At 33.5% G+C, this 14,790-nt stretch overlaps 1 protein-coding gene across 2 annotated transcripts in view; it reads right to left on the bottom strand.

Annotated features, from left to right (window-relative positions):
- The window catches only part of ZC2HC1A (zinc finger C2HC-type containing 1A), a 52,789-nt gene that overhangs the window by 20,533 nt on the left and 17,466 nt on the right, over positions 1-14,790 (bottom strand). For both annotated transcript variants that reach the window (XM_006165839.3, XM_006165840.3), the window contains exons 4-7: positions 8,538-8,679; positions 6,893-7,041; positions 4,749-4,848; positions 3,804-3,903 (exon numbers count right to left, since the gene is read on the bottom strand). In XM_006165839.3, the coding sequence (XP_006165901.1) occupies positions 3,804-3,903; positions 4,749-4,848; positions 6,893-7,041; positions 8,538-8,679 (491 nt within the window). The remainder of the gene's footprint in view (positions 1-3,803; positions 3,904-4,748; positions 4,849-6,892; positions 7,042-8,537; positions 8,680-14,790) is intronic.

The following is a 14,790-nucleotide window of genomic DNA, read 5'->3' as shown; positions in this document are numbered from 1 at the left end:
GCATGTAGTCAACCACAGTTTGAGTCCTGGACCCGGTGGCTTAAACTAATGCCAGGCACATGTGTGTGCGTGCCCAAGATCCCCAGAGGAGAACAGAGAAGGGATTGTGGCGTGGCCACCCCCTCGGGGGGTGATTTCTCACTTTCTGTCTCTCTTTCTCTTTCCAGCAAGTGCACATGCCCTACAGCAAAAACCTTTCTGAAGGAAAAAAAAAAATTAAAAAAAAACACTGGCTTATAAAAATGTATTTCCATTCATATTTAAATGCACCTAAACCTTTATCTCTTAGTTTTAATATAATAAAGTATGAGAAACCTAATTCAATTAACCTTTTTTCTTTTTATTCAAGATAAGGCACATGCAAGAGAGAGAGAGAGAGAAAAGTGACCTCCATAGGGCCTGATTATGCTGTAATAGCCTTCCTCCAGTCTTCCAGCCTGTTGGATCTTGGGCACTTATGTGTGTACTCAGTGTGATGGCTAGGGATTGGAACTTTGGTCTTCGTATGCAATCCAGTTTCTCTTGACCAGCATGGTACCTCTGTGCCTTGGAGTCAGTCCCAAATTCAGTCATTTAAATTAAGACAGGATCTTTATGTATATTCTGTGGGTCTAATTTTTACCACATCTACTAGTCAATCTCTAAAGTAAACTAACACTTTTTCAGAGGATGAAAAGTAAATCTATGAAAATTGGTATTTTTATCTATTGAAAATTATTAGTTGAAATATCTATTTAAATTGGTGATTAACTGTTAAGAAAACACAATTCTCCAGGCACAGCTATGTAAACTGACCCGATTCAAAAGTGGCAATACGTATTTAAAAGCTGAGTGTTTCACTATACTTCTAAAACTTCTAAGCATTAAAGATCGTAACCTTATAGAATAAAGCAAAATTTTTCCATTGTAAATGTTTTGCTTTAAAAAAATGATAAAAGTTGACTCAAAGGTTATCTAGAAGTTAATTACCAAACACATGAGAATTCTTCAAAGTAGAAAGATAATTTTTTTCTTTAGCATGACTTCAATCTATGCTAAATATTACAGATCACTAGCACGCCTGATAAAAGTAGAACACAATATAAAGATTGGGTACACCAGGGTTTAAACAACTGCAAGCCATTGAAATGATGTCATTCACTAATCTTAGCAGATACTCAACTTCCTGAACATTACAGTATACACCTACAGAATATATGTATTAGTTAGAGGTCTTAATTTCACCTTCACTCAGTACTGAATCAACTATATAAATGGAATAATGCTGGCTATCCAAGTGCAAGTATTTCACCTGCAGCAAGGCCATAATTCTGTGCTGTACTAACAGGTTTACAGATTAGGGATTTAATTTATTAATTTTATTTTTTCTCTTGGTAACCAAAAATTTGGGTGCCGGTATATCAGGCATTCTACTATATTTGGTAGTTACATACATAGTCTCTGCCACCAAGGAGCTTATGATCTGGCAAGGGAAACAAATTATTACCTCAGTAATTCTAAAATAAAAATATACTATATAACAACAACGAAAAACTTTGCAACTATATAGAAAGCTAAATGGTATTAATTTAATATAGTAGCATAATAGAATTCCAATTACTATAGTTATATATATACTGGATAGAAGTGAACACTACTTTCAGTAGTTTCTTTCTCAACAGCTGGAAACTCTTCTTTAACATGTAAGGATCTTACAAAGAATTGGCAGTGAGAATTTGAACAGATATGATTGACAGTTCAAGAGATGTGGGACAATAAAAAATGTTTAATCATGTTCTTATAAGCAGTGAACAATTCACAAAATTATTGTACTTAAAATCTCTGCTTATTTATAAAAAAGTATTCTCCCTTAGTGGGGTCATATAAATATTGGTCAGATTTTCTTAGATAAGTTTTCAAGGTCTAAGCAGAGTTAGAGAAGACTACCTGAAGGAGAGAGAGAATGATATATTCAAAGTCATATATTGGGTCATCATGACATATTTTTATGTCATGACTTTTTTATTTCATATAGTTATTTAGTGGCACAGTAGTATACAGAAGCCTAGTTTTCTAACTCCAAGGTCAGTACCCTTTTTACATTCTACCAAACAATTTCATATGCCCTAGTTTAGAATACAGTACTACCCATGGCCTGGCAGGTGGTTGGTGGTTGAGACACTGGACTCCCACGTGGCCTACCATGGTTTGAATCCTAGACTTGGTGGCTTTCTTTCTTACTTTGCATCTGTCTTTCCCTTTCTCTCTTCAGTCAAATTAAAAAAATAATAAGTAAAATTAAATAAATATAGAGTTGTCTGAAAAGTCATGATGTATTTTTCCAAGTAAAAATGAGTCAAGACTTTTCTGACAACCCAATAATTCTTTAAAAAAAAAGAATACACTACAACCTAATATTGCCAACTGATAAAATCACCGGTATAATAGGTGAGGTACTACCAAAAAAATCAGCTTTTAGTTCATAATCAACTGTAAATCAAACTATAAATAAGACTACAAATATATACTATAACCTAACTAGAAGGCAATTACCTGTGATTTGGTAAAAAGGCTCCAAAATTAAAACATATTGTTAAGTCTATATTTAACTTAACCATTCAATGAGTCAATTCAATAAAGCCCCCCCCCAAAATTAGATTTTTACCACTGGAAGATGAGACGCTTTTTTACTTTTTCTTTTTGTACTGATTACCTGCCTTTTTCTTATGTCTAGCTTGTCTCTTCTTTTTGAAAGCACAGTAAGAAAAAACATTTAACTTAGATTTTGTTAGTTGATTGTTTTCCTTTTCTATCACGACAGTTACCTTAGCCTCTTTTTAGGTCTTGGAGTCTGAATTAAGAAACAATACTTATTTTTATCTGACAGACACCCTTATAATATTTCTCTCATGAAAACTAAAGTGAATTTGACCTACATAAAACCAAGTCTTGAAAACATGTACTATATTTTCGTAAACCACTGTTTCAGTCTTTGAACAAATACAGGTATACGTCTTCACTGTAATGGACCTGAGGCAATCCTACTATTTTCTGAATTATCAAAATGAAAGAGAAGGTAAGTTTCTAACAAGAGCTAGCTTATTAAAAACTCTAGTGTTACCAGTAATTTTTCCCACATTAAAATAGATTATTGAAAGTTTAACTACACTACTCATTAAAAGCCAGGTATATAAAATCGTATGCAAACAGAAATTACAAAAAAAAAATAAAATAAATTAAAGGAAATCAACCACTCACAGTTACTATTTCACCATATTTAATCTTTTTTGTCTACAAATATTTTAAATTTCTATCAAACTAAACATGAAGTTTTATATCTTATATATTTCTCTTATCATAGCAGAATCATTATATATTTTATGGCTGAAAAATATTCCTTTGTGAGTTTTCTTAATTCATTATTCTAACAAAGGTAAATATTTTGATAAATTTATTTAAATTTTATGTTATGATAAAATTTGTGAAAAGTTCAATGTTTACAGCCAAAAAGATCCCAATCTAAATCCTGCTTCTAACTCTTAACAGATAAGTGACTTCAAGAAAATTACTTTGCTATCTGAGTCTCTAACTCTTTGGTTATGGGCCACTTTTAATGAAGTATATACAAAATTTCTAACAGTGCCTGATACATAGTACTTAATAAATTAGGTTTATTATTAAAAACTTTCTACATTCCATATTGCTTCTTTAGTCTAAATTTCCAGAAGAAAATTATTCAACTAAGAAAATGTTAATTATCTAAACAAAATAAGACTTTAATATTATTTAAATACATACCACTAATAAACTCCATGTATACTTACCCTGCATGAGGGGCTGCTATGCCTTTATGAGAAGGAGATAAAGTCTGAAGTTTGTTTCCTAAAGAGCTGTTAACTGAAGACACTTTACTTGAAGGCACACCTTATAATAAAAAAGGCATTAATTATAACAATACTCTGAAAGAAAAAAAACACATAAAGCAGAGGATCTGACAAGAAAAGCAATACTTTAGTAATACTTTTGTGGCTATAACTCAAAAATTACCAGCTAAGAAATTTATATATATACATATATATATTATAGTAATTATATATATATATATAAAACATATATATACATAATATATATATGTGTATATATATCCTTTAATTCAGAATTTCTTTCAAACAATTGATATGTAAATCAAGGTATACTTCAGTGGTCAATATATTCTTCAAACTATTAAATACTTGACTGTCAAGATTAATTGTCATGTTCAGAAAGGAATGAGATGATAAAGCACCAATAAGGGGAAAATACTATTGTCAAAGAATTAAGATAACAATATGGCAAACTATTATTAATAGATGACACATCAATTACAATCTATCAAAGAATTTTAAAAGATATATATGAAATAGGAGCTATTAGAAATAATTTTATTTTTTACACAGAATTACTTATTTTTTCTTAATTATAAGTCTATTATAACAATCCAGAATAGACAACTACCTTCACTTCCATCACTAACATGGTTTATTTTAAAAAAGTAAGCTATAGGGCCAGCCAGAAGGTGGTACAGTGGTTAAGGCACTGAACTCCCATGTAGCTGACCACGATTTGAGTCCTAGACCTGGCAGCTTGCTTTCTAACTCACTCTCTCTCTCATGCTCTCTCTCATGACTGCACATGACTATAGCAAATTAAAAACAATAATAATAATAAAATTAAATAAGTAATTCTAAAAAAAAATAAAATAAAGTAAGTTATTCTATGGACCTCATTACCTACAACAGTTTTGCTAGTGCCACTTGGTTGTGGTAACCGTGAAGATCCTGATGATGTGGTTCCAGGAGAATTTGTCTTTTTAAGTGCAGGTGGCTTATACTAAAATAATGAAAATAAAATATTTTATCAACACTTTCTGGTTATGAATTATAAACCAGCAGTTCAAATGCTCATATTCTCTGGGCATAAAATTTTGGGTGTTAAAAGAAAAAAAGTTACATAGATGAAAAAAAAAAGTTACAGAGATGGATGGTGGTGAAGGTTACATAACATTATGGGTTACATAACATTATGAATATATCCCATACCACGAACTGTATACTAAAAATGGTTATGATAATTTTATGTTACATATATTTTACTACTATTAAAAAATTGGAAGGATGAAAGCTTATATTCTATTAAATAAGCAGTCTTTTAATTAACACTGAATTACTCAAGTTGAGAAAGTACAGATTCAAATATTTCATCTCAGAGAAAGGTTTTCTAAAATATGTTTCCCATCAATGGTAGTATAATATATTTTATTCAGATGTTCCATTGCTAAAACAAAGTAACTTTGGTTAGTTCACAGAAAAGAGAGGGGGAGAAAACAACATATAACAGAAAAACTTCTCTCAATAATAAAGAATTTGCCAACACCAGGCAAGCTCTCTAAGAAACCCTGAAGAAAGTACTATTCCAGGAAAACTAAAGAAGTAACAGCCAGAAAAAAAGGAATAAAAGGTAACTAAGACAATGGCCAACTTAAATGTCAGGACAGATGCAGGAACATGGATGATAACAGTGAACGGTAATGGATTAAATTCTCCAATCAAGAGACACAGACTGGCTGAATGGATTAAAAAACAGAAACCCTCTCTCTGTTGCCTACAGGAAACCCACTTCATGGATAAAGACATACATAGGAAGTGAAGGATTGGAAAAAAGTTTTCCATGCAAATGGGAACCAAAAAAGAGCTGGAGTTGCAATACTAATTTCTGACAAAATAGGCTTTAAAACAAAAACTGTTCAAAGAGATAAAGAAGGGCACTATATTGTAGTAAAAGGGTCAATTGATTGAGAAGATATAATGCTTATTAATATCTATGTGCCTAACACAGGAGCACCCAAATATGTGAATGAAAGACTGTTAGATTTAGAAGGGGAGATAGACTGCAACACACTAATTGTTGGAGACCTCAACACTGCACTATCCCCTCTGGACAGAACATCTAGACAAAAAATAGGTAAAGAGATAAACGTTCTAAATGATACCATAAATCAAATGGACTTAACAGCCATCTATAGAATTTTCCATCCAAAAACCATGAGATACACTTCTTTCTCACTGCCATTAATTCTATCCAATAATGTTCCAAAAGGTTTAGCCAGTGAAATAAGTCACAAACACAAATAGGCATAGAGATTGCAGAGGAGAAAGTAAAACTGTTTTTATTAATAGGTGACATAATTAGATACAGAAAAATTACTAAGAAATCTACAAAAAAGTTATTATAATCACTGAATTTAGCAAAATTGCAGGGACTATTTATATTCTAGCAATGAGCAACTGAAAATTAAATAAATATAATTCCTAGTATAGATTATGGTTAGCTAAGTGCTTTCACACTCACCATTTCATTTGCTTCTCACAAACATGTAAAGTATGTTATCACTTGATAGATGAAGAAATAAAGGCTTACATACATGAAATATTATTTGTCTAAAAGTTCCAAACTAGCAATTAACTCTGAAAAGAAAGGTTTTCCTTCCTTCATGTATATTACTAATATAACATGATAATATTTGGTACTTATTACATGACTTTCAAGCTTTGAGTTTTAATGCCATTTCCTTACTCTTCTAACCCCTCTGCTTCATCTGTTTCACCTATCTTTAACTTACTTTTTCACTTTTTTCCTCTTTATATGAATATATTTGCAAGTCTCAATAAGCTGAAGTCACTTTCAAATCAATTACTTCTAAGAATTTTTTTTCTTAACTAACTATTCAAATATCTTACTGCTCCTTTAACAATATTTCTATTTTAGCAAGTGAGAAAACTATTGCTAATATCTTATAGAACATAAACACAAAACTGTAAGTGTGAAAGACATTTTCTCATTTATTTGTAGTAATAATTAAAGTTGGGCATTTCACCTGTGTTCGAGAAGCTGGTTTTCCTTTGGTATCAGTAGGAAATTTCCCTTTATTACTAATTCGTGCTGCCTGTTCTTTACAGAAATTTATATGTCTATCAGCCGCATTTTCATTAAATCTCCTCTGGCAATATGGACACTGAATATAATCTAAAACAGAAACAGATTAAGAGTAGAGTACTTGAAATGGGACATAAAAAACATTAGTTTTTATAAAGAGTAAAGATTATAAGTAATGACATCAAACAAGCAAAATTTCCCATATAACCACCGAGCCTAACATATCTAAATATGTAAGAAAATATCTGCTATTACATGATAAATTCCTGATTTTCTCCTAGCTTTGAATCAAATGAGGAAAAACATAAATGAAAGAAAATCTTCAATACAAAAGAATAAACCTGTTATTTCTTTTTATATAAATATCATTTATTTTCATCATGAATATATATATTTTATATGGTAGACTATTCAAACAGGAATAACAAGTAACATTAAAATACGTTTTAAGAAATGGGCTTAATATAAAATCTTCTATTTCAAAAAACCATTAAGAAATAGCTTAATTGACTTTAAATAGTTTTTATTTTCTCTTGGCAATCTCAACACAAGAAATGATAAAAATATACCTTATTAACATATTTAATTCTGGGACCAGGAGTGGGTGTAATGGCTATGTCACTGGACTCTCATGTAGTCGACCACGATTCAAGTCTGGGATCCAGTGGCTTCAACTCATGCCAGGTGCGTGTGCATGCGTGCCCAAGATCCCGAGAGAAGAATGGAGAAGGGACTGTAGTGTGGCCATCCCCCCCGGGGGGTGATTTCTTGCTTTCTGTCTGTCTCTCTTTGTCTTTCTGGAGAGTGCACGCACCCTATAGCAAAAACCTCTCAAAAAAAAAATATTTAATTCAAATTTAAGAAATAGCAAATACTTCCAAGATAAAATATTCTCCCAAAACACAAAGTATACTGTAAATAATTTTAATTAAATCACAAATCTATAGAAAAAAATTTTGTGGCATTATAAAAATCCCAATTAAATGAGACACTAGAAACACACATAAAAATTTATCAGTATCAAAATATCTTAATTTATTTCAACAAGTTTATTGTTTGGTAATAATCAACAAGTAACTTTTAGCTGCCCAATGAAGAAAATATAACAACATATAAATTTAAGGCACCATTTAAGTTTTCGGTCTATATTACAGTTTATGAATTGTATACTTTACAAGTAGTGTAGATTAAAATTTATTTTTTCCTTCTCAGATGAGAAGATACTAAAGAACCAGGCAAACTAATATAGGAATCTTACTAAATGAGTACATTCTAATCCACAGTGAGCAAGATTAAATGATTTCCTGGAATACTAGCATGTAATGGTTACTATAGTAATTTAAAAATATTTATTATACCACTTCTTCTTTAAATAAAAGCATTCAGATAAAAATACTATGCTGTATACTGATTTGTCTTTATAAGTCTGGATGCTTGGATTATCACCATTATTTTATATAAAAGCATTTCAAGATTATGTTTCATCAGTTCCATTATTATAATAAAGTTTAATAACAACTTAAAATTTATAAAATGTATCATTATTTTGTTTTCATGAATATATAAATAAATAATATTTCATATACCAGGATCATAAGAAGGTGGAGGAGGAGGAGGAAGTTTTCCACCCTCTTTAAGTGCCTGATCAAGGCCTTTAGCTGCTCTTATGGTGGCTATGAATTCTTCGTGTTTTCTTCTCCAATTAGATGGTTTCTTTGGTGGTTCCGGCTATAAATAAAGAATAAAAAAAAGACCAGTATAAACCTTTTAATAAATTGAAATAAAACCTGAGGTAATGTAAGTGTTATTTTAAATATTCTCTTATTGAGAATCCTTTAATGGTCTTCTTCCCAAATTTAAAAACAAACTTTATCTAATTGTACAGAATTAACTTTTTTTTCTTTTTGTTTGTTGGTGAGGCTGAGAGAAAGTGAGAGGGAGAGAGACAGAGAAAGAAGGAAATCACCCCTGACACCCAGGGGGATGGCCAAGTTGCCTTTCTCCTGCATTCTCCTCTTGGGATTTTGGGAATGTGCACACATGTACCTGACAAGTTTTCAAGCTGCCAGTCCAGGACTCCACCAGCAAAGTCAGCCATACAGGGATCTGTCCATCTTGTATGTAATTTTAAAAATGCAATTCTAATTGTAGTGGACCCTGTTCAATTGGTTCCCATGGGTACTATATCCATTTATGCTCCTACTAGAAGTATATTTCTCTATTTTCCCATGGTTTCTCTAACATAGCATGTTATTAAACTTTTGGGTTTTGAACAAAAGACAGAGGGAGAAAAAGAGTCCTTTCTCTGTGGATTTAATTGGATTCTCTCCTACAATAAGTGAGATTGAGCATCTTTTTATATCATTAGGAACAATCTGTACTACCTTTTCTGTGAACGGTTTAAATTGCTATTGAAATTTATTTAACTTAACTACTAATTTCTAGTAACTCTTCATAGGAGATTATACTCTCTCTTCTGCCTTTTGATCTTGCCTATAAATCCACTGATATGTGGAGTGTTGTTTTTTTTTTTTTAAGATTTTGTCACAGGGTGCATGTGCTCACTGGTACGAGACAGAGAAATACAAAGAGAGGGAAAGTGAGAGATCACTCCCCAGAGGGTATAGCAACATCACAATCCCTTTTCCTCCATTCTTCTCTTAGGATTTTGGGCACACATGCGCTTGATTTTCAAGGCATAGGGTCCAGGACTCGAAACATGGTCAGCTATGTGAAAATCCAGTGCCTTAACCACTACCACCATCTCCTGGTCCCATGCAGAATTATTTTTAAAATACAGTTTGATTTACTGAACTTTTCTTTTATGGCTTCTGGATCTGCTGTCACAGTTAGCCAGGCCTAATCTTACACCAAGAAAAATAGAGTTCTTCCATGTTTCCTACTACAATTTTCATAGTGTCATTTTTTAATTTTAAATTATGAATTCATTTAGAACTACCTTGGTATATAATGTGACACAGATTTCAATTTTAGTTTAACGAAGCCATGCAGCTATCTCACCATTCATTTTTGGTTTCCCCAGAACTGAGATAACTAATCTTCATCATATACTAAACTCCCTTTTGGATTTGGGCCTATTTCTGTACTCTCTCTTCTGTTACATTGCTCTGACTTTCCCTGTGTCAGTGTTTTAAATACTGAGATTTTAAAATATATTTTAATATTCAATAGGGTAATCCAACTTTGTTTCCTTCATTTTCAATATTTTTTCTAGTCATTCTTGTATGTTTTCTCAAGTGAACTTTAGAGTTAGTTTGCCTAATTAAAAACAACAAAAAAACAAAAACAAAAAACTTACTATATCAGGTTGGCCTCATACAGTGTTTTAGTGCTGTGCCTTGGGCGCTGGATCCCACATGCAAACTGCAGTTTGAGACTCAGTCTCAATGACTTAAAAAACACACCAGGTGTGTATATGTGTGCCCAAAATTCTGGGATAAAGAAATAGAGGAAAAAAGACTGGGGCATAATCATGTCCGACTCAGGAGTGCTTTCTTTCTCCACCTGGTGAGTATACTCACCTTCTGGCAATAAAATTGAAAAAAAAAAAACTACTTTATGTTAATTAAGAAATTAAAAATTATATTTATAAACAACTTAGGAAACTTACAATTTTTATTACACTGTCTACGTATATAAGAACATGGCATACATTTCTGTTCAAAGAAATGTTTACTTGGATCTTTTCAATTTTTGGCTTTTAATTTTTTTTTTTTTTTAATTGGTAGAGGGTGCACCGAGAGAGAGAATGAGAGAGAGAGAGAAAATCTCCGAATAGGGCATGGTCATTTCATATTCCTTTTTCCTTCATTCCTCTTTCTAGTCAAGATTGTGGGCACGCATGAACACAAGCCTGGTATGTTTCGAAGCCACCAGGGCCAAGACTCGAGCCACAGTTAGCAATGTGGAATTTGATCCTTTTAACCATTGCACAACAGGGGTGACCTTCAATTATTTTTTGTAAGTATTATTTTTGTGGGAAGTCTTGTACTTTCATTGTAAGAGTTATTCTTAAATATTTTCTGCTGTTCTTTTACATACTTTTTTTATGTATCAAGGAGATATATGTTGAAAATGATCACATCTAGTAATTTCTATATATTATAGTAATGTATCTCAATACTCTACTCCCTAGTAACTTGAGTTGATTTGCTTAAGTTGTCCAGATACAGTCTGAGCTCCTTAATGTGAATATGTAAAATCTAAATACTCCAAAATCTAAAAGTTTTTGAGTGCCAACGTGGTGCTGTAAGTGAAAATTCCATACCTAAAACCTTGGCTTTCTGATGGCTCAATGGATTCAAACTTCATTTTATGTATAAAATTATTTTAAAAATTGTATAAAATTAACATAAAGCTATGTGTACAAGGGGTACATGAAATGTACATCAATTCTGTGTTTAGACTTGGTTCCTATACTCACCATAACTCCTCATGTATTTGCGAATATTTCAAAATATAGGAAAGTACAAAATCAGAAGCAATCTCAATCTGTGTATCATATATCCTAATAATGACAAATGGATTATTGCTTTATAATCTCTATATAACTAATTTTTTGTTCTAATTTAAATGTACAGCTGGCATTAAGATACGCATTGGCTGCAGTTTAATCTTACTCTTGACTTCATTGGGACTACATCTACTGTTTTTCAACTAACCACAGTGCTGGCTTATGTGATATAAGAGATTTATTTTAAAGATTTTTGCTTTAGGGTGCATGTGCTTGCTAGAGACAGACAGTGAGGGGAAAAGTGAGAGATTACCCTCGGGGGGTTGGCCATACTGTATCCATTCTCCATTCTCCTCCTGGGATCTTGGGGAATGTACATACATGTGCCCAGGATGATTTTAAGCATCCAGGTCCAGGACTCGAACCACAGTCAGGGATGTGGGAGCTTAGTGACATAACCACTATGATATCTTGTGCTGGTCAAGGCAGTTAGATACTACACGGCTGACTGCACAGTTTGAGTTCCAGACATGGCTTGAGAAACATGTCAGGCACATGGGCATGCATGCTCAAAATCCCAAAATCAGGAAGAAAAGGAAGAGTCTGTAGAATGACCATTTTCCATGAGAGGTACTTTCTCTGTCTCTCTCTGGTGAGTACAAGTATCTTCTGGCAAAAGTAAAAAATGAAAAAGATGGTGCTTTAAAAATACTAGGGGGCCAGTTGGCGGCACAGTGGTTAAGGTGGCTGGATCCTACATAGCCAACTGTGGAGTTTGATTCCAAAACCAGTTGGTTGAAAAACACTGAGCACATATGCATGCATGCCCCAAATCCCAAGATGATATTGGGAGAAATTTTTCCAATAATGGGAAATAGTAGATGATATATAGCTCTTACAAATATGGAAAAAAGAATATTATAAAGAACCTTTTTGCCAGCAAGTTTAATAAACAAAATCAAAGAAGCTGTTTCCTTTAAAAACAATAAAACAAATATCAGATGACAAAATGATCATAATAGTCCTACATTTATTTATTTATTTATTTATTTATTTATTTATTGAGAGGTTTTCGCTACAGGGCGTGTGTGCTCGCCAGACAGACAGAGAGAGACACAGAGACAGAAAGCGAGAAATCACCCCCCAGGGGGGATGGTCATGCCGCAATCCCTTCTATTCCATTCTCTTCTAGGGATCTTGGGCATGCACTAACACGTGCCCGGCGTGAGTTCTAAGCCACCGGGTCCAGGACGCGAACCGCGGTCGACTACGTGGGAATCCAGCGACATAGCCATTATGCTAACTGCTGGTTCCCCTACATTTATTTTTAAAACACAACAATTATTTTAAAACATGCTACTAAGAAAACCTTCTTGGCCAAGATACCTTGCTTGCTAAATTTTTAAGTGCACTGAAGAAATAAACAGCATCACTCTTATACAAACTCATTCAAAGAATTAAAAGCAAGGGAATAACATTACAACTAGTTTTACGTGACCAGTAAAGCTCTGATAAAAAGAATACTTACAGACCTACCTCTCTCATGGGTATAGATGCAAAAACTTTTTTTTTTTTTTTTTTAAAGAGATTTTTGCTATAGGGCTTCTGTACTCACCAAGGACATAGAGAGAGACAGAGAGACAGAAAGTGAGAAATCACTCTTTCAGTGGGGATGGCCAGGCTGCAATCCCTTCTCCATTCTCTTCTCAGGATTTTGGGCACATACCCACACACACCTGGCATGAGTTTTAAGCTCCCACGTTCGGGACTTGAACCGCAGTGGACTATGTGGGAGTCCAGTGGCATAACCATTACACCATCTGCTGGTTCTGCAAAAATCTTAAATAACTACTACCGAATTTAGATGTTGGAGATGACTGACTCTTTAAAGTTTCTTATTTTATAGCTAAATGCCAGATCACAACATTAATTTGCTCCACGATGGTTATTCAATTACCTGTGAGTCATGCGACTCTTTTCCACCATTTTTCTCAGCATCTTCGTATGGATGCTGAGCTATCTAATTTTTTATTATTCATTTCTGAATGAATTAGATTTTCCTGGTACAACTTTAGAGTCAGAGAGAGTTGGGGGAGAGGAGAGTTAGGGTAACCTTCCAGATTACACAAATCATCTCTCTTCTCTTGTTGTACCCGATATAGACTACTTCCTATAAATAAGATCTCTCTGTGATTAAACAGACATGACTCTTCCACTTCTACAACAATACGAGCCCAGGAGGGCTACTGATGGTGATCCTACTTCCCACAGCTTCCACAAACCCTTTAGGGTGCACCCTCACCATCAGGGAGAGCATTTTTGCTAGTAATATCTGAGGACCTCTACCCTGGGCTTCCTCAACTTTGTTTCTTCTCTCCTCATGTTCTCCTTCCTGTTTTTTTTTTGTATATCAGTCCTGTTCATTTTAGATCCTGGCTATCTAAGTTCCTATATCTCAATTCCTGCCTTGGCTATAGTAAACAAGCGATATATAGTTTTTAATAAGATCTCTTAACTTTAAGGAATCTCTTTGAAAATGAAACCCCTTCATCTTTCAGGTGGCAATTCCAGGATCTCAGCTATGGGTTCCCTAGCAACTTCCTGTACTACTTAACTTTAGGTGGGTAGCCTCCCCAGAATCTCAATTGCCTTGGACAGCTCTATACATATCTAGCAGTATGTGGATTATACCTGCCTTTCATTTTTCCATAAATGAAGTTTGCAGTTGCTTTACTTCTATTCCACTTGTGATTTTATAGGAGTTCCTGAATACAGGGGAAGATACAAGAACTACAGGATAATGTTCAAACTTTTTAAGATGTTGCTTCTCAAACTAATGAGCATATGACTCAGCTAAGGATTTTATTAAACCAAGGATTCGTGGTTTTTTTTTTTTTTTTTCGTGGGAGTGAGAAAGTGGGAGGAAGGGAAACTAAGAAAACACCCTCATACCTATGGGAGATAATTATGCTGTAATCCCTCCTCCATTTCTCCCTCTACTCAGGATTTTAGGCATGTACATGTACACATGCATGCACATGCGTGCACACACAAACACACACACACACACACACACACACACACTTGATATGTTTATCAAGCCACCAGTCCAGGACTGAAACCACACAGTTGAAAATACAGATTCAAAATCAGTATATCTAGGTGGAACTTGAGATTCAGCATTTCTAATAAGCACTTAAGTAGTACTGATATTACTCCTCTATAGACTACACTTTAATTAGCAAGGTAATAAACTATTTAATGGAAAGCAATGGTTTTTACTTTGCTTTTCCATGAAGGCTAATTTTTAAGTATACAACCTCCCTTATATAAAAGAAATAAGGTAACTAACATTTCGTGAAAGA

Source organism: Tupaia chinensis, unplaced genomic scaffold, assembly GCF_000334495.1.
Source record: "Tupaia chinensis unplaced genomic scaffold, TupChi_1.0 Scaffold144057_1, whole genome shotgun sequence".
In the NCBI taxonomy this organism is placed as follows: domain Eukaryota; kingdom Metazoa; phylum Chordata; class Mammalia; order Scandentia; family Tupaiidae; genus Tupaia; species Tupaia belangeri.
This window is presented reverse-complemented; position numbering and strand designations above follow the sequence as displayed.